The sequence below is a fragment of the Nyctereutes procyonoides genome, unplaced genomic scaffold (genome assembly GCF_905146905.1).
Source record: "Nyctereutes procyonoides isolate TBG_1078 unplaced genomic scaffold, NYPRO_anot_genome, whole genome shotgun sequence".
Taxonomy (NCBI): domain Eukaryota; kingdom Metazoa; phylum Chordata; class Mammalia; order Carnivora; family Canidae; genus Nyctereutes; species Nyctereutes procyonoides.
Window position 1 is genome coordinate 57,202,059 of NW_026575140.1, and position 19,437 is coordinate 57,221,495.

General features: G+C 58.3%; 2 protein-coding genes across 7 annotated transcripts; one reads left to right on the forward strand and one right to left on the reverse strand.

Moving 5' to 3' along the window:
- Positions 1–827: 827 nt before the first annotated feature.
- On the reverse strand, positions 828–2,988 carry SLC35G6 (solute carrier family 35 member G6). The gene has a single exon (XM_055305442.1). It carries the CDS (start codon positions 2,401–2,403, stop codon positions 1,363–1,365), a length of 1,041 nt encoding a protein of 346 aa, XP_055161417.1. The 5' UTR covers positions 2,404–2,988; the 3' UTR covers positions 828–1,362.
- On the forward strand, positions 2,156–19,378 carry ZBTB4 (zinc finger and BTB domain containing 4). 6 transcript variants are annotated; one of them, XM_055305440.1, is made up of 4 exons: positions 2,156–2,177; positions 12,574–12,643; positions 13,022–14,106; positions 14,782–19,378. In XM_055305440.1, the coding sequence occupies exons 3-4, from the start codon at positions 13,031–13,033 to the stop codon at positions 16,721–16,723; spliced, it is 3,018 nt and encodes a 1,005-aa protein (XP_055161415.1). In that variant the 5' UTR covers positions 2,156–2,177; positions 12,574–12,643; positions 13,022–13,030; the 3' UTR covers positions 16,724–19,378. The 6 variants fall into 6 exon arrangements, with proteins under 6 accessions (XP_055161415.1, XP_055161414.1, XP_055161411.1 ...); XM_055305439.1 differs by lacking the exon at positions 2,156–2,177 and adding an exon at positions 3,058–3,428; XM_055305436.1 differs by lacking the exon at positions 2,156–2,177 and adding an exon at positions 4,062–4,165.
- Positions 19,379–19,437: the final 59 nt, after the last annotated feature.

Sequence of the window (19,437 nt, forward strand, 5' to 3'; positions counted from 1 at the left end):
GAGTCGTTGGTCGGCCCTTCCCCGGTTGGGCGACCTTCCGAAGGGACCCGGGGGAGGGGAGCGTGTTCTGCCCCGCCGCCTCCCCGCTCTGGCTCCCGCCGCCCTAAGATTTAAGGTTTGAAGGATCGAGGGGTAACACAGGCCGCTTTTATTCTAGTTCGGGCCGTGGTTTCGTTCTCAGCCAAAGTCTCCCTTTAGCATTCCGCACCCCCCCGCCTCCCGCTGGAAAATGGTCTGTCCTGAGGATCGGTAATGAAGGAGGCGGGGCCAGCCAGGTCCTCCCTAGAGGGTTCCCGGAGGGTGGGGGCGCTGGGGGGGGGGGGCCGTCCCCTCTCATGAATATGTAGTAGCCACGTTGAATATGCATGAACCGATCAAGATGGCGAGGCCAATGGCTTGTCCGGAAGTAGCTGATATTTGCGGAGCGGCCTCCTGGGAGTGGTGGGCTTCTCCCAGCCTCCGAGCGAGCGCGGTGCGGAGCTCTGGTCCTGGAGTCCACCCCCCCCACGCCTCCCCGAGCCCGAGCCGCGCTCCGAGGGGCTTCAGCTCGGGGATCCCTCTCCAGAAAGAGTCTGGCCACTGTCTCCGGGAGAGATCACGGGACCGCGACAATCCAGGAAAAGCAGATTAGCCATGGGGCGGGACACACGAGTCCTGGGGGATTCAGGGTCAAGGCGGCTGCACGTTAAGAAACCCTACCCGCTTATAGAATATTTGAGATCCAAGATTTGCGGTGGCGGGTGTGGGGGCGAGGAGCGGGGGTTGGGGGAGGGGGGCAGGGATCCCAAGGGATTCTCCAATGAGAGCGGAGTAGGACTTTCACTCTCCTTCCAAAGCAGAGATGACACCAACGGCACAGCCACATTCAGAGTGATCCTTGTTTGATGTCAATGTCACGTCACCACCCGGGGTGGGGGTGGGGGGAGCATAACCGTGAGGGAAGGAAACTGTCGGGGAAGAAAAGGCACACTCCCTCGCCCCAGCTGCTCGCTGTGTGCTCTGTCCGCTTGCCTGAAAGCTCCCAACACTCCATCCCCCATGCTTTTCTCTCTAGGGTAAAAGCCTCCCCTCCGGGCCCTGCATGGCGTGAGGCCAGGTTTGCTGCTCGGATCTCACTTAGCCCTTACTTATGATCCCCCAGCCCCAGCCTAGACTGTACATCTCCGGGTTCTCACACTTGTTCCAGGTCTTCTAGGCAGCCCCTCTCTGCCAAGTCTCGAGGTCACCCTCACATCCAAGGGGTGTCCCTCTTCCGCACCAGTTCTTTCCAGTCACTTGCTCTCCTAGTGTTTGTATTCCAGTCTCTCCTCCTCCTATTTCCCCCTGCCCACCCCCCCAACCCCCAGGCTCTCAAGTCTGATCTCACTCCTCCACCTGCCCTTCCCTCTCACAGCTGAGGTTCTGGGCAGTGATGATGGCGATGCTGCCCAACACCACCCCTGCCCCCATGATGTCAGAAGGTGCCACGGTCTCATAGAGTACATAATACTGCAGCATGAGGGCCACCACGACCTCAGAGTGCAGGACGGCGCACACCAGGGCGGGGTGGGCCTTAGTGACTGCGTAGCTCACACACACAAAGGAGACCAGGGCCAGGATCCCCACTGCCCCCACGCAGCTCCAACTCAGAGGATCATTGGGCAGCACAGGCGTCTGCAGGACAAAGAGGCCCGGCACAGAGCCCACCAGCCCCACCAGGCCAAACAGGAAGGCTACTGTGGGTAGGCAAGAGGGGAAGTCCAGGGAGCGATACACCAGAAGCCCCAGTGACAGTGCCAGGCCGCCCAGGAACGCTAGCACGTAGCCCAGGGCGGTGTAGAGGCCCGTGGTCCCCTCCTGCAGTGTCCCTAGTCCAGGTCCCACAATGATGATGAGTCCCAGGGTGCTGCCCAACAGGCCACACCAGTCGTAGCCACTGAGGCCCTGGCTCTCGAGGCAAAGGGCGAGGAGGGCAGAGCAGACAGTGGAAGAACCTTTGCGGACCGTGGCTGCATTGCCAGCGGGCACCACCTGAACCGCGCTGTAGGCGCATCCAATGCTGAGGACGTTGAGCAGGGCGTGGAGGCAGGCCCGGCCCCGGACATCGGGAGGCCCCAACAGTGGGTCACCACGCAGTTTAAGTATCAGGGCAATGGGGAGGTGGAAGAGACAGCGACAGATGAGCAGCTCCAGCGAGGGTAAGTGAGAAGCCTGGTAAGCCATACGGGAGAAGGGGCCCACGAAGCCAGCGGGCAGGCCCCCACCCAGCAGGGCCACAAGCAGGCCCTTGGTGGCGTCGGAGGGCCGGCAGCGCTGGTGCGAGGGGAGGCTGGGCGGAGTGGAGGGCGGCGATGGCTGGGTGAAGTCGGGCAGGTTGAAGTAGGGGTGACTGCCAGCCTGTGAGGGAGAAAGGAGCTCAGGCATTAGGGGGACCCGGGCAGGGCGGAACCCAGGCTGGGGTCAGAGACCTCGCAGGACAGTAGCGGGCCAGGCTGCCTTGCTGAGGAGGGCTCCCAGCAGCTAGAAGGGGCCTGTAACTGGATGAGGTGGTACAGTGTGGGCCTTGGGTCTCTCTAAAGCACGAAACGGGGTGAGTGGTCCTGGAGCATCACGTTTCTCTGGGTATGCTGTCCAGGGGAAAAGAAAGAGAGGACTCAGGGGTGCTCTGTCGGTTTGGGGAAGGGGAGGCAGCCTCAGATGCTGCGTGTCTGTGTGATGTCACAGGTTCCGGTGGGGGGACATCTGGGTACACCATTGTGAGTTTCATTTGTAGGTGTCTCCAGGACAGCCGGGAGGTTTAAGGGTAAGAGACAAAAGGGAGCGGCCAGGAGCTACGGGGAAGGCGGCTCTGCCTCCCTGACCCCCACACTCACCATCTATCCTTGGACTTCCTCCTCGACTCCTGGCTCAGGGGGCCTGGGCCCTTCAGAGCTCCAGCCCTTGTGACCTGGTTGGAGTGGGAGTGGGGTTCTTCCCTGGAACCTTCCTGAGGTGGGGGTGGGAGGTTCTTCCCTGGAACCTTCCTGAGGTGGGGGTGGGCCTCGTTTCTCATTGTTTCCAACCTGGCTTGCTTTGTCTGTCTCTCCAGCCCCACAGTTGTTCTCGTTCTCTTTTATGAGTAGCTCTGTGATGAGACTCCTTTGGCTTCATATTAAGTTATTTACTTACGTCTCACCTTGTTTCAGAACGGTTTTGCGGGAAGGAGCTCTGAGGCCTTGCTCCTCTGTCTCCCGAGTTTTGATTTTTTGAACGCCAGGGAGGAGTCTCTGGGACTGTCCCTCTGGAGTTTCAGGAATGTGTGTTTCTTGTGCGTGAGCTTGCACCTGGTGTTTTGTTGGTGCCCTCCCAGGAGGCACACGCCAGGGCCTCTGCATTTATGCAGAAGTACATAGATGTGGATATTCCTGCCGGTGGGGACAAAATAGGAAGCTGCGTATCCATCTGCACTGGTAGTCATTTACGTGTGTTTGCTGTGGAGGGCTGGGGCCTGCCTGGCCGCCAGCCTGCTGGGGGGCCCTGTGCATATCTGGGGAGGGAGGGTGGGCATGTGCATGGGTCCAGGGCTGCCCCCTCCCCCGCGCCCCCATGAGAGTGCTGAGCCCGGGTCTGTGGGTCCCCCTAGGCCGGATTGTGAGCCTGCCATGTTGTGTCTGCCAGAGGGTGTGCGTGCTCCGGGACCCGCCGCCGAGTGAAGGGCGTGCAGGGGGCGGGGGGGGGGGCGCGTCCCTTGCCCGGGAGTGGGGGGTCGTGAGGGCCCGCGGGGCTGCGGCGGCCAGGTCCACTCGCCCGGTGCCCCAGCGGTCCGGCAGCCCCGCGCTCCTGCGCCGTGCCGGTACGGGGATCGGTCTGGGCCGAGGCCGTCGGGCGCGCTCGCCCCGGAGCCCGAGCCCGGAGCCCCGCGTCGGTATCGGCTGCGCGGCGCCGGCCTCCTCTCCGCGGCGGCGGCGGCGGCGGCGGCGCTGGGGGGGGTACTGTTTCCGGGGGTGGGGGTGGGGGTAGGACCGGGGCGGGGGGGGGGAGCCGATGATGTCAGCGGCGGCGGCGGCGGCGGGGCCGGGCCGGGGCCGGGCGCTGGGGGGGCCGGGGCAGGAGCCGGAGCCGGAGCTGGAGGCGGGCGAAACCGGAGCGGCCGGGGGCGGCCACGGGGATGAGCCGGGCCTGGCGGACGCGGCGCCATCGCAGTCAGGTGGGCCCCGGGGCGAACCGGGCAGGGCCAGGGCGGACCGGAGTCAACGGCCGGGCCCCCTCCACGCTGCCCGGCGCAGCGGGGGCCCGAGCCGCGCCCCGCGCCGTGCCGGCTCCCCTCCGGGCTTGACCTGGGGGCTCAGGGGTCGGGGGCTGAGCTTGGCCCCGCCTCCAGGCGCGCGCGGCGCGGGGGGCGACTAAGGGGGCCCCGGTGCGGCGTCCGACCCGGCGGCGGCCGGGGGCGCGATCGGCCGGGCCCGGGGAGGGGGCCGCGCTCCTTCCTCTCCCCAAGGGTTAATTCTGCAGCCGGGTGCCCCCCCCCCCGGGGGGGCAGGTTGGGGGTGGGGTGGGGCGGGTGTGAGCCCGGGCCGGCGCTGCAAAGCTGCTGGGAGGGCGATGGCGTAGGAGCCAGGCAGAGAGGGGGAGGGGTGGGCCGCCCGGCGCCCCGGAGTTGGGGTGTGCGGGGTGCGCAGGGCGAGCGGGGGCCCTGGAGCCGTCGTGCCGTCGGGGCAGGCTTGTGGCTGCGAGTCCTGGAGATTGTGGGTCTCCTGCTGAGTTGTGGGGCAAGGTAAACCTCTCCCGGGCACCACTGTTTGTTGGTCTGGCAGCCAGGGGGTCCAGGCAGGGCCCTCCCAGAGCCACGGGGACAGAGAGCCTGATGGAGGGGTGTCCAGGGGTGCGGGGCAGAATTACAAGATGTGGCCCCGTGGCTTTGGGTGACAGGTCCGCCTTGGAAAGCAGGGCACAATCCATGTGGAGTTTGTCAGATGTGTGGTTTTATGTATGTTTTTTGCCAGCATGTGTTTTCTTGCACGTATGTGTCTTTTGCTGCGCACATGAACTATTTATGAACTGTTGTTTTCTGTATAGCTGGCGTGGTTAATGTGTGTGCTGTGGAGGGCACCAGAGTGCAGCGTGTATGTGCCTGTTCCGAGGGGCCTGTTGTGTACCTTTGGGTCGGAAGGTGTCACGTCCGGGTCCCCTTTCCGTGGCCCCGCCATGGTGTGGTCTGGTGTTGGCAAGGATGGCCCACAGGATGTGTCTGTGGGTCTGTGTGTTGAGTGAGTTGCATGGGGGCAGCACGTCTGTAACTCAAGTCCTGACGATCTGGGGGCCGGGAGAAGCCCCAGGGTGTGTCCCAGGTACCTGTAGGGCAGCAGGGCACCACCGTGTGAGGGCCTCCAGGTGGAATGTGCCGGTTGTGTTTATGGGATCGTGGGGAGGGGCGAGGGGAAGGTTGTGTGTCTGTAACATTCTCTATGGGATTCTTTTGTGACGTTGTTTGTGGGAGCCTGTCCGTGCTCTTGGACTGGGCAGCGAGCTGGTCAGAAAACACTTGTGGGGAGGGAGGTGGCGTGACAAGGGCAATGTGGGCCTCAGACTTGGGAGATCAGCCACTAGCCCTGTGCGTGCCTGTCTTCTGCGCGTTTCAGTGGCCGTGTGGGGCTGCTGTGGGGCTGTGTTTCGAAGGAGGCAGGCAGATAAACATGGGGCAGAGCAAGGGCAGCAGGCGGGAGGCCTGGGTGGTGGCGAGGTGGCCCAGTCAGGCTCTGTTCGGGGTCTGAGTGCTTGCCCCCCTCGAGGCCTGCCCAGCGTGTCAGGGTCACCGAGAGGAGAGGCCTGGTGGCTGCAAGGAAACCACATTTGGACAGGGTGGCTTCTTGGACATGTTTATGTAAAGGCCGGGTGTGACTCTTGTCACTGAAATGGAAAAAAGAAACACGAAGTTTTCAATCCCATCCTCCTGCTTCACCCTCTCTCTGCCCCCCTTCTGAGTACCTCTGCTTTTCCTGCTCCTCTGTGACGCACACAGCACTGCTTCTGCCACTGTGGAAGGGTCTGGGAATGGAATTCGCTCACTAGGCAGATTGCTCAGAACAGGTTTTCCTCACCTTTACTGCCTGGGCCCTCATGTAAGGGTGTGTGTGTGTGCGTGCCTGCGCACTGCAGTGTGCTGCACCTGGCCTGGCTGGGGGAGGGGTTGGTTATGTAGGGGGATGGGGCTGAGTGAGCCCTGGCTCCCCGTCTATAAAATGGGGCTAATTCCCTGCCTATCTTCCAACAGGGGTGCAAGTGGCGCCTGGAGTACATACCTGGAAATTAGGTACAGATTGGGGGGCCGTGCCTGTGCCAGCCACTGCGGATCCCCTTCTCAGGGCCTGGCTTATAACAATAGCAGTAAACCCTTACTGAGCCCGTACAGCGTACCAGGCACTGTTCTCGGTGCGTTTTATATATATATGATCATTCATTTACTCTCTATAGCATGCCGTGGAAGTAGGTGTTCTAATCATCTCCCTTTTTCAGATGAGACAGCTGAGGCCCAGAGAAGTTGTTAAGTAATCTGCCCAAAGCCACTTAGCTGGGAAGAGGTAAAGCTGGATTTGAACCCCGGCAGTCAGGCTCTAGATCCTGTGCTCTCTGACGCTGTTCTCTGTTGCCTTTCTGAATGAAGCCTTCTGTGGGCCTCTCTCTGCACCCACCCCCATGCACACACACTTCTCCCCAGTTTCTGCAGAACTTAGCACCCAGTACCAACCTGTCTCAGAAGACCTGTGTGCTTAGACAATGACTTGGGGAGTCCCAGCCTAGGGAGAGCTGGCCACGGGGGCACCCAATGTTGACAAGCCAGGTGCTGGAGAGATAATCCCTTGTCCTGTGAGTCAGGAAGAGCCAAGAGGGGGGTGGCACTGGAGTTACATTTTAGAGGGTTTCAGGAAGAGGCTAGGAAAGGTTGCATTTCTGGCAGAAGAGCCAGCACAGGCAAAGACAGGGGAGCTGTGTAGCCGGTTGAGGTGGGAGAGCCCTGTGGGTGCTTGAAGGGAGTCTAACTCAAGTTAGGATTGGGAAGGAAGATTGGAACTGGACCCTTGAATGGCTGGCAGAGCGATTTGATTTATATTCCCAAGCGAGTAGGGACCAGGGAAAATTAGCCCAGGACTGAGATCTCTGCGAACAGGGACCCTCAGTGAGTGGAGGGCTAGGGGGTGGGAGGTAGGCCTAAAGGCAGAGGAATAACTTTGGGCCAGGCAAGTGTTAACCAGGGCCTAAGCTAGTCCAGGGGCCAGAGGCGGGTTGGAGGGAAGGCTTCCAGGGCTGTTCCCAAGCTGGGCCGCAGATCCGACCCTGCCTGGTGAGGGCTGGCCCTGGGAGCGAAGGAAAGGGCGGAGTCAGACATGACACAGTTAAGGCTTAGCACGTGAGACCTTATGTGGTGATTTCTGTAATCCACCGGCAGGCCATAGGCCCCTTCAGGCCAGGATCTGGTGGTCTGACAGAGGGAAAAGACTTAGCATCTGGGTTCAGACAAGTCTGGATCTGAATTTTGAGCCTGGTGCTCCCAAGCCGTGTGACCTTGAGCAGGGTAGATCCCTCTATGAGTCTCAGTTTTCTCACCTGTGAAATTGGGGTAACATAAATGCCAACTCTGGGTGGCTGTTCTGAGAAAACCATTCAGCGAGACAATCCATGTCAAACCCTGGAAGTATATGAGGCAAAGCGTGAGCCCCCCCAGAAGTGGTCATGTCATCCTGCTCTTCCCCAGCTGCTGGCCGGCTCTGTCCAGCACTAAGGGTGGCTTCTTTCCTGAGGGTGGACAGACCCCATGAAGGCTTTGAAGAAGGCAGGTTCATTCGTTCACCAAAATATTTTTGAAATCTCCCATTATGGGACACCTGGGTGGCTCAGTTGGTTGGGCATCTGCCTTCAGCTCAGGTCACAATCCTGGGGTCCTGGGATCGAGTCCCATGTGGGGCTCCCTACTCAGCAGGGATCCTGCTTATCCCTTTGCCTCTGCCTCTACCTGCTGCTCCCCCTGTTTGTGCATGCTCTATCTCTCCATCAAATAAGTAAATAAAATATTTAAAAAAAATAACAGAAATCCCCCATTATGTACCAGGCACTGGTCTAGGCATTGATGAGAGCAGTGAGCAAAGCAGTGACAACCTCCCTCCCTTGGAGCTTACGTTCTAGAAATAAATGAACACTATGCTTTGCTAAGTGCTAAGGAGGCATCATAGAGGAGAGGCATAGGAAGTTGAGGCATGTGGGGGCAGCCAGGAAGGCCTCCAGGAGAAGGCACCTTGAGGCAAGGCTTCTAGGAGGTGGGATGCCGAGGCATGGGGCCATCTGAGGAAAGAACGTTTCGGGGGCAGAGGGAACAGCAAGAGGCAAAGCATGTCTGGTGGTGGTGCTCAGAACCCCAGCTCAGTCACATCTCTCAGATCACATAGCCAGTCAAGGGTGGAGAAGAAACTGTGAAAACAAATAAAAAACTTAAAAAACACAGAACCACCAAACCTACCATAAGCCTGATTTCTGCCCCCTCTTCTCTATACCACTTCCCTCCACCGCTTTCCGGGACTGAGTTTCCAAGATAATAATAAGAGCTAGCATTTCTTGGGCACTTACCAAGTACTCTTTTAGGTACTGCTGGTTAGGAACTGGTTTAATCTCTACAAACAACTGTGCCATGCAGGAACTACTCATTATTCCCCCCCCCCCCCGCCACATAGACAAAGAAACTGAAATATAGAGAGGTTAGGAAACTTGCCCAGGATCACATAACTAATGTATTTACCTTTGTAAAACCCCGTAGGGTTATGACTGTCAGTGATGGGCAGCTGAACTCCGGAGAGCTGGTTCCAAACCCCAACTTGGTTAGCAACGAGACAGGTTGGGGGTGGGGGTGGGGAGGCTGGTCACCCCACCATTGCGTCCTCTCCACTTTCAGGGGAGGAGTTTAGCATATTGAAAGCCTCAGTTTACTCATCTGTACGGTGGGGCAGATGACGGCCCCTGCTGTTGCTTATCTGGGGTTCTTTTGAGTGGTTGAAATGACGCAGATAAAATGCTTAGCACTGTGCTAAGTATTTCATATGTGGCAGCTACAAGGACCATGATGGTGATGCTCCCAGGTGATTTCTAAGGGCCTCGCTGGCCTCGGACCCCCGCAGTTCTAAGGAGCCCTGACAGGCCTTCCGCAGGTGCCTTGGCTGTCAGCATACGGCCACACAGCAGTAGGCGCCAAGCCTAAGCTCCTGAGCAGGTGAGCAGGCCTGGCCAATGGGAGGGGCGGGGCCTGGAGCTCACCTGCACAGGCCTGCTACCTGTGGAGGAAGGGGGGGGGGCCTCCTCGAATTTTTTTTCCCTTCCTCTGATTTTCACAAAGGTACTAGATGGGCCAGTGGGCCCCTAGTGGATGCTGTTGAAAGAAAAACTGGTTTTCTATATTATTTCCTCACAGCACCTGTGAGTGCAAATGGGGGGGGGGGGTGAGTTTTGCACACCAATTCTCTGACACCAGCTGGGGATCCTACAATTTGATCTGATCCTAATATCATCTGCCTGGGGATACAGTTAGATCCCACAAATTAAGGGGACTTACCCCCCATGAGACTGCCCGTTTCAGATGTCCTAAGTCTGGGCCTCCCATACTGCTGACCAACCAGCTGTAAATGGAGGTTTCCCACGACCCCCTCTTCAGCTCAGAGAATTTGCTAGAATGGCTCGTAGAATTGAGGGAGATACTTGCTTAGGTTTCCTGGTTATTGCATAATAAAGAATACCATAATGCAGGGGAATAGCCAAATGAAGAGATACATATGGTGAAGTCTGGAAAGGTCCTGAGCACAGGACCTTCTGTCTCTGCGGGTTGGGGTACACTGCCTTCCTGTCACATGGTCTGACCCAGAAGCTCTCTGAACCCCATAGTGTAGAAATTTTTATGGAGATTTCATCCTGTTGGCATGATCAAGTATTAACTCAGTCTCCAGCCCCTCACCCCTGCATGGAAGATGAACTGAAAGCCCCAAGCTTCTAAACATGGCTTGGGCTTTCTGGTGACTAGCCCCCAACCCGAAGCTCCCCAGGAAACCCCCAAGGTCACCTCATTAGGCACAAAAGATGCTCCTGTCACCCAGGAAACTCCAGAAGATTTAGGAGTTCTATGTCAGGGACCAAGGTCAGAGACCAAATATTAGCACAAAAGATGCTCCTATCCCCCCTATCCCTTGGAAAACCCTAAGAGTTTTAGGAGCTCTGTGTCAGGAATGGAGATGAAGACCAAATATACATATTTCCTATAGTATCACAGTATCACAGCTATAAACCTGCTCTTCATCCTGACAGAGCCAACAACACAGGCTTCTAAGTCAGACTTGCTGGTATCAGACCCCAACCCTGCTACTAACCAGTCACATGTCCTAGGGCGAGCTACCTGACATCTTAGCTTCAGTCTGCCTAATTAAAATGGGGAAGCTGGGGTGCCTGGCTGGCTCAGTTGATGGAGCACGTGACTCTTGACCTCAGCGCTATGAGTTTGACCCCCATGTTGGGTGTAGAAATGACTTAAAAATAAGATTTTTTTTTTTTTTTTTTAGATTTTACTTATTCATGAGAGACCCAAGAGAGGCAGAGAGAAACACAGGCAGAGGGAGAAGGAGGCTCCTTGCAGGGAACTCAATATCGGACTAGATCCCTGGACCCTGGGATCACACCCTGAGCTGAAGGCAAACGTTCAACCCCTGAGCGTGTCCCTAAAAATAAAACCTTTTTTTTTTTTAAATTTATTTATGATAGTCACAGAGAGAGAGAGAGAGGGGGGGGGGCAGAGACACAGGCATAGGGAGAAGCAGGCTCCATGCACCGGGAGCCTGATGTGGGATTCGATCCCGGGTCTCCAGGATCGTGCCCTGGGCCAAAGGCAGGCGCCAAACCGCTGCGCCACCCAGGGATCCCTAAAAATAAAATCTTAATAGGGTAGTGATGAGGAGCAGAGGAAGTCATACAAGTGAAGCATTGGCTCTTGTGGATCCCAGCGGGAAGGACTGTGCTTATGGGGGTGGGGGAGCTTTCCCTTTCTCCTCACTTTACAACCTGAACTGGACACCAGTCCGCATGAGGTGGTGTTGGGGATGCTTCTGCAGGATTCTCACCCCATCTGTGATCCAGCAACTAAAGGGGTGACACTTGGCCCCGTACTGGTGTGTGCCTACCAGTTAGGGTTGTTAGGACTTCTGAGTATTACCCCTCTTTACCACCTTCCTCCTTCTCCAGGAGAGGAATCAGAGCAGTCTTTTTGGGAACATGAAACAGGCTGTGGCAAGGAGGCCTTCCAGCCCAGATAGTGTGAGTCATAAGCAGGAAAAGAGCATGGTTTTTTAGTGGAGAGAGGGATTCGTGAGGAACTCCTGATGCAGGGTACTGCAGAGGACGTGTGGCCTGGGGCATTGGGAAGGAGAGCATTCCCAAGTTTCATGAAGGGTGGACAAGAGGGGTCAAGAGCCCAGCCCCACTCTGTGAACAGGCACCCCCCTGTTATTACCAGCTGTGTGTGACTGTGGCTCTGGAACTCAAGACCTTCTGCTGAAAAATGGGACCTCAAGCCCTGACTATGCCCACAGGGGAAGTGGCTGTGTACTTTCTGTAAAGTGACCAGCACAACTCAAACTTGGGTTGCCTGCTATTTCTTTCGGATGGGCCTTCCAGCAAGAGATGAGGTGAGGGGTTGCATGTCCCTTCCCACTTGTCAAGTCAAAGTCTTTTTTTTTTTCTAAAGATTTTATTTATTTATTCATGAAGGACACAGAGACAGAGAAGAGAGGCAGAGACACAGGCAGAGGGAGAAGCAGGCTCCATACAGGGAGCCCGATGTGGGACTTGATCCCGGGTCTCCAGGATCGTGCCCTGGGCCGAAGGCGGCGCTAAACCGCTGAGCCACCGGGGCTGCTCCCAAGTCAAAGTCTTAACACCACCAGCTTTCAGAGTAAGATGTGGGATGCAAGCTTCATGCTGGGTCTGGCGGCCTTTTCAGTGCCCTCCAGAGATGGGAGCAAGCTGTCGTGTGTATGAACCCGTGGTCTTTGGTGGTCACCTGGCACCTCCTCTAAGATCTATGGGGCTAGGGTGTGTGTGTAAGTGTGTGTGTGTGGGGGGGGTTCTCTGCTGAATTGACTCTAGCAGTTGGGTCCAATAAAAAAGGTCTAGCAAATCTATTTTGATATGTAAATGAGACTATTATAATGAAAGACAACATGCAAATCTTTGGTTTTCTTTGAGCCCCGAAGATTGGGCCAAAGGGACTGTGAGAGCGATCCAAGAGGCGTCCCTGGACCTATGGGATCTAACTATGCCCGCTGTGTTGTTTTGAGGTGAATTGGGAATATGCAAATCATCTTGTTCTTATACTCCTCTGGCCGGCAGAACAAGGCTTTGCAATAAAGCCTGTGACCTCCAAGGTGCAACTGGATGCAGCCAAACCAAGAACCCAGCAGGCCCCCGGGAGGGGGTCAGGGTCTGCAGAGCAACTCAGGCGTCCTCTCTCGGACCTCAAGTGCTGTGCCAGCCCCACCTCCTGGAGTCCCTTCTCACCAGCTCCCTTCCTGAGGACACTGTTTGTTTCTTCAACAGAAGGAAGAGGCCCCGCATCAGGGAATCACTGAGGCACCCCCGCTCTGCTCCATGTTGGCTGTGCTCTCAGGTGAGATGTGCTGCAGCTGCGGCTGCGGGAAGCTGGACGTGAGACAGGGCAGCTGGTTTCCCGAGACTGGGGAGTCCTGCCAGGTGGTCACTAGTCGTCGTCGTCCTCATCATGGGGAACTGCTGCTTCCATCTCTAATCTTTGACTTTGGAGGCTCTGACCCCTTGACCTTCATTGCGACCTGAGCTACCCCTGGCCACAAGCAGACGTTTGACATGCTAGGGCTGGATGCTGGCCAGATTGGTGTGGCTGAGGTTAACCCCTGCCTTCTGTGGCTGGCAGTTTGTCCCTCTGCCCCCAGCCTCTGATCTACAGCCTCCAAGGCCTCTCCCCTCCACCTGGCCTCTGACATGCTCCCCTGGCCTCTTCTCTGTCTAGGCCTGCGCCATGCCCCCCCCAGCGGAGGTGACAGACCCGTCCCATGCCCCTGCCGTCCTGCGCCAGCTCAATGAGCAGCGTCTCCGTGGCCTCTTCTGTGACGTCACCCTCATAGCTGGAGACACCAAGTTCCCTGCTCACCGCAGTGTCCTGGCTGCTTCTAGTCCTTTCTTCAGAGAGGCCCTGCTTGCTTCAGCTCCACTGCCCCTCCCACCAGTTACTGGGGGCCCTGCCCCCAACCCTGCCACCACCACAGCTGCCTCTTCCTCCTCTTCCTCCTCCTCTTCTTCCTCCTCCTCTTCCTCTTCTTCCTCTTCCTCATCTTCCCCACCTCCGGCCTCACCCCCTACATCCTCCCCACCCCGGGTCCTGGAGCTGCCAGGGGTCCCGGCGGCTGCCTTCTCCGATGTCCTCAACTTCATCTACAGTGCCCGGCTTGCTCTACCTGGCGGCGGAGGGGACGGGGCAGCGGTGGCAGAGATTGGAGCCCTGGGCCGACGTCTGGGCATCTCCCGCCTGCAGGGCCTGGGGGAGGGAGGTGATGCCTGGGTACCTCCGGCCCCTGCCCCCATGGCCACCTCGCAGTCGGAAGATGATAGCTTTGGCCCAGGGCCCAGACCAGCCGGGGAGTGGGAGGGGGACAGGGCTGAGGCCCAGGCCTCTGACCCACAGCACCCCCTGCCTCGGCGGCCCCTCCCCTGCCCACGATGCGGGAAAAGCTTCATCCATCCCAAGCGTCTGCAGACCCACGAGGCCCAGTGCCGAAGGGGGGCCGGCCCTCGGGGGCCTGCAGGGCTGGGATCGGGGGGCCCAGGCCCCAGCGGCCCCGCGGGAGTGGATGCCTCAGCCCTGCCTGCCCCGGTGGGTTTCCGAGGCGGCCCTGAGCACGTGGTAAAGGTGGTGGGCGGCCACGTGCTGTACGTGTGCGCAGCCTGCGAGCGTTCCTACGTGACCCTGTCCAGCCTGAAGCGCCATAGCAACGTGCACTCCTGGCGGAGGAAGTACCCCTGCCGCTACTGTGAGAAGGTGTTCGCGCTGGCTGAGTACCGTACCAAGCATGAGGTGTGGCACACTGGGGAGCGCAGGTGAGTGGCCTGGGGCCTGGAGGTGGGGCCTGGCTGGGTGGCAGTGGTGGTGGAGTGGTCAGGATCACCCTGCAGGGACCACAGGGGGAAGGAGGGGGCAGGGGCAGGCAGAGCATGGGGCCCAGGGAGTTGCCCCGAGACTGGCCTGCTGGCCCCTGCTCACCTACTTGAGGTCACTGGTGCAGCCGCCTCCCTCCAGCCTTGGTTCCCTTCCCCAAGCACCCCTGGGTGCCCAGATGGGGCCTGGTGCCATGGGGAGGGCCAAGGCCAGCGAGGAAGTTGCCCCGCTAGGAAAAGACGGTGGGGGAACACAGGCATGCCCACTGGGTAGTTGGAACATGTATTTCTGCAACATGCCCTTGCTCGTAAACCATTTCCCAGATCCGTCCCAAGAGCCCCGAAAGGTGGCTTCGTGAATTAGGCAAGGTGTGTGATTACTCCCTGGTTTGCAGATGGACCAGCTGGGGCCTAGCGTCTCACAGCTGGTGGGGGGCACTGAGCTAGCACTGGTATCTCTGGCTGGCAGGATGGGACAAGCAGCATGAAAGGAGGGTGAACGAACGGCTGGGGGAGTCATAGGTGTGAGCAGAGGACATGGGAAGCTGAGGCCCTGGCTCCAGGGCCTCTGACTCAAGTATCTCTGTCCCCGCCTTGTTCCCTGCTGTCCTGGCCCAGGTACCAGTGCATCTTCTGCTGGGAGACCTTTGTCACTTATTATAACCTGAAGACCCACCAGCGAGCCTTCCATGGCATTAGCCCGGGCCTCTTAGCCAGTGAGAAGACACCCAATGGAGGCTACAAGCCCAAGCTCAATACCCTCAAGCTGTACCGCCTGCTCCCCATGCGGGCAGCCAAGCGGCCCTATAAGACCTACAGCCAGGGAGCCCCTGAGGCTCCCCTTTCTCCAAGCCTCAACACACCGGCCCCCGTAGCAATGCCTGCCAGCCCACCACCCGGACCCCCACCTGCCCCCCAGCCCGGCCCCCCACCCTCTGTAATCGCTTTTGCCCACCCGGCTCCCTCTGTCATTGTTCACGGGGGCAGTAGCAGTGGTGGAGCAGGGGGTGGGCCGGCCAACACAGGGGGAGCCCAAGCCGCCTCGGTCATCACTTACACTGCTCCCCCGAGGCCCCCCAAAAAACGTGAGTACCCACCTCCTCCCCCTCAGCCTGCAGCCACACCAACCAGCCCGGCCACGGCGTGCAGCCCGGCCACAGCCGCAGGCCCGGCCACAGCCACGGAGGAGGCCAAGGGCCGCAACCCACGGGCTGGAAGGACTCTGACCTACACGGCCAAGCCAGCCGGCGGGATTGGCGGGGGTGGGGGTCCCCCTGCGGGGCCTGGCCGGGGCCCCTCTCAGCTACAGGCTCCACCTCCACTATGTCAGATCACCGTGCGGATTGGAGAGGAGGCCATTGTCAAGCGCCGCATCTCAGAGACTGACCTGCGCCCGGGGGAGCTGAGCGGAGAGGAGGTGGAGAGCGAGGAGGACGACGACGACGACGAAGAGGACGACGACGACGACGACGACGACGAGGCGTCGCGGGCTGGCGGGGAGGACCAGCTCTGGCGGCCCTACTACTCGTACAAGCCCAAGCGCAAGGCGGCAGCGGGCGCAGGCGGCAGCGGGGTTGGCGCGCTGTCCCGGGGCCGCCGGCCGCCGCGCTGGAGACAGAAGCCCGATCGCAGGGGCTGGGAGGAGCCGGCGGCCGCCGAGGGGCCCGCGGGCCGCGGCCGGGCCGAGCGGAGGCACCGCTGCGAGGACTGCGCCCAGACCTTCGCCACCCTGCGGAAGCTGCGCAAGCACCAGGAGGCGCACGGCGGCGGCTCGCACGGCGCCCGCGGCGGCCGGCGGTCCTCCAACCGCTTCGCCTGCCCGCACTGCGCCAAGGTGTGCAAGACGGCGGCCGCGCTGAGCCGCCACGCGCAGAGGCACGCGGCAGAGCGGCCCGGGGGCGCGCCCACGCCCGTCATCGCCTACTCCAAGGGCGGCGCCGGCACGAGGGCCGGGGATGTTAAGGAGGAGGCTCCTCAGGAGATGCAGGTCTCCTCGTCCAGCGGGGAGGCGGGTGGCGGGAGTGCGGCCGCCGACGGGGCCTCCGAGACCGCCTCCCTGCAGGACCCCGTCATCTCAGGGGGCGAGGAGCCCCCGCTGGTGGCGGCGGGGGGCGCCTACGCGTACCCGCCGGTGCAGGAATTTCCGCTGGCTCTGATCGGGAGCGGCCGTGAGTCCGGCGGTGGGAGGGGGAAGGTGGGTGGCGAGGGGCCGGTGGGCGCCGGGGAGGGGGACCGCGTGGAGGGGATGGGGGCTGCCAAAGTCACCTTCTACCCGGAGCCCTATCCGCTCGTCTACGGCCCCCAGCTCCTGGCTGCCTACCCTTACAACTTCAGCAATTTGGCCGCCCTCCCGGTGGCCCTTAATATGGTCCTACCTGATGAGAAGGGTGGTGGGGCCCTTCCCTTCCTTCCGGGGGTCTTCGGCTACGCAGTCAATCCTCAAGCGGCGCCCCCTACGCCCCCAACCCCGCCTCCCCCCACTCTCCCCCCGCCAGTACCCCCTAAGGGAGAAGGGGAAAGGGCAGGGCTGGAGAGAACCCAGAAGGGAGATGTGGGGTGAGCTCTGGGCCCACCTCCCCCTTCACCAGATGCCACCCTCCCTGAACCCCCTGCCACTACCAGCTCCCTGGCTTCCCTGCCCCCTTGGGAGCCCCTCCACACTCTTGTGCAGGGACCTGGGGGCCCCTGGAGCTCAGGGGTCAGGCTGCTTAGTGTGAGATTATAGTTTTTCCCATCTCCTGGGAGGGGATCTTGGGCGGTTCCCCTCTCAGTTCTCCTCCAGGGAATGGCCTCCACAGGGGCAGGGCCAGCTCTCATCCCTTCTCTAGCCCTCGGGGCAACTGAGCAATATACTTATATGAATCTCTACTCACGGCCCCCACCAGCTCTGAATGTCTAACCCACCCTCCTGATTCGTAAACCCCGAGGGGAAACCATCTCTTTCACCTAGTGATCTCCCCTCATTCTGAAGCTTTCTCTAAGCCCCTGCCTAGATGCTTCCTAGCACATTCCATTCTTCATGGCCCAGGGCCTGGACCACACCATTGTGATACCTGACACCTGCCCACCTGGGAGCATGGCTTCGGTTTCCATTCTCCCCAGGAGTGGGTTTCTGTGTCCCTCTTTCCTTCACATCGAGATGCCATGCCTTCCTTGGCTTTCATGCCTTTGGATCTTCCATATACCTCCTCATTCTCCTGGACTCTGGAGATGGCCTCTTCCAATCCAGGTCAAGGAGGTGTTGAGGGGAGGGCTACCCATCTGTTCCACGGCTGAGCACTTTCCCAGCCCAGGGCAGCACTAATCTTGGCCCTGTCTTGACCCCCAAATCCAGTGAGCCCCAGATTCTTCCAAGGCAAAGGGGTGAATAGACCGCACCTCTTCCTGCCTCTACCTATGGCCTCTTCTGGGCTGAATCAGATTTGGGGGCCAGGATGGAGAAGCTCCGTATGGAATGGGGAAGGGAATCTAATTCTCCGTTTTTTCCTGATGGTTTCTCCCAGACTAGACCAAATAGCCAGAAAAGTGATGGGGGTTGGATGGGTGGGTAAGCCCAATTTGCACATGACCTCCCATCCTTACCTTTACCTCCATCTTCCCCAGTGTCGCTTCCCTCACCGTTCACTCCAGGTGGTTTTTGGGGAACCATCCTACTCCCTTGGTGGGCTTTGGGGTATCCCCACCGACTTTTCCTCCAGAATAGCACCTTACACCCCATCTTTGACTCAGTTCCCCACACCCAAAGATCCCAGCCTAGGGATGGGGTGCAGGGACCATCAACAGTCCCTAATCCCTAATTTGCACTAGTTAACCCTGGTCAGGGGTCCGTATGTTTCCTTCCAGTGGGGGAGTTGAAGAAATGTTTGCTCCTACTTCTCTTTGACGACCGGGCATCCCCACTCTGTGATTGGATGAATATTTCCTATCCCACCCACTTCCTGCCCTACCCCCCCCCAAAAAAAAAAAACAGCTCACAAGGGGAGAGCCAGTTTGGGGGAGCAAATCTGATAAATGGGAATTAGAGGAGTGCAGTTTAAAAAGGGGAAAGGCTGCCACCGTTTAGATGGGAGCTTTATCCCAGCTACTGTTTTCCGGGGCCGAGATGGCTGCCCTCTCATGTGGCTGAAAGGGCAAGATCATGGCTTTTGGAGGGAGGTGAGCTTGGGGGGAAAGGACCAGGAGCATCCTCCTGCCTCCTCTTACCCTCCTCGTCTATAGGAAGGGGTAGGGTTTTGACAGGCTCCTGAATGTTAACTACGGAGGAGTCACTCCTTTACTCCTCCTCTGTCTCTTTGCACTTTTCTTGGTCTTGGCCACAGTCCGAGTGAAGAGTTTCCTACTGAATGTACCAAGTTCCAATTTTTAAGGGGGTAAGAAGCTTAAAACGGGAAAAATGCAAAAAAAAATCACTAAAAAATTCCCACAAATCTTGTTTCTGGCACTTTAGAAAAACTGCGAAAAAAAGAACATAATAAAGAATACATATATATATCTACACACAAATTTTATATATATATATATATACACACACACATATATATATATACACATACACACACACACGCACGCACGCACACGGCGGAACCACAAGAGACAGAAGCCTTGGAGGCAGGGGGCAGATGTGATGACAGCTCCCCTATTATCCTTAACCTGCACTCCTCTGAGGCAGAAAGAAAGGCACAGGGAACAGAAGGAGTTGAGGATGGACCGGGGCATTTGAATTTCAGAACAGGTCAAAATTCCAAAACCATGGACATTTGGGGAGAACTGAGATTGCAGACATTTATTTTTCTCGGGGAAACATGTTTTAGGAAGGTAGTTTCCAGAATTTGGTGGTTCTGGGCAACAAACGAAATTGTGGCAAATTGGAGATTAAAACATATGTATCCAAAGCTGGGGAACGTGAATATTGTGAATTTCAGATGTTGGAAATTTGGGATTTTGCCATTTCGTCTTTTTGAAAATTACTCAAGTTTTGTCAGTTTGTGCCCTCCTTGCCCATGTTCCCTGGGGAGAAGGGTGATGGTGGAGTGGAAAGGCCACTGGTTCTGTGCCACAGCACGCAAGGGTTAGAATTCTACAGACTGTAGCTCTATACGTAGTGAGGACCCAGATTTAGAGAAACTGACCAATATTTATCTCCGCATTTGTGTGTGTGTCCAACTCTCTAGGCCAATAAACCAACAAGACAAACAAACTGTGCTCTGCAGTGGGATGCCAAGTGCACTTCTTTGCGTGGCTGGTGGGTCGGCTGGACAGGGACACGCTTCCCTT

Bases quoted from the DNA above. Each gene is read 5' to 3' on its own strand.
- SLC35G6 (XM_055305442.1), bottom strand. From the start codon at position 2,403: ATGCCTGAGCTCCTTTCTCCCTCACAGGCTGGCAGTCACCCCTACTTC.
- ZBTB4 (XM_055305434.1), top strand. From the start codon at position 12,280: ATGGGATCTAACTATGCCCGCTGTGTTGTTTTGAG. The intron at 12,315-12,573 runs GTGAATTGGGAA...TTTCTTCAACAG, and splicing joins GCCCGCTGTGTTGTTTTGAG to AAGGAAGAGGCCCCGCATCA. The intron at 12,644-13,021 runs GTGAGATGTGCT...TTCTCTGTCTAG, and splicing joins CATGTTGGCTGTGCTCTCAG to GCCTGCGCCATGCCCCCCCC.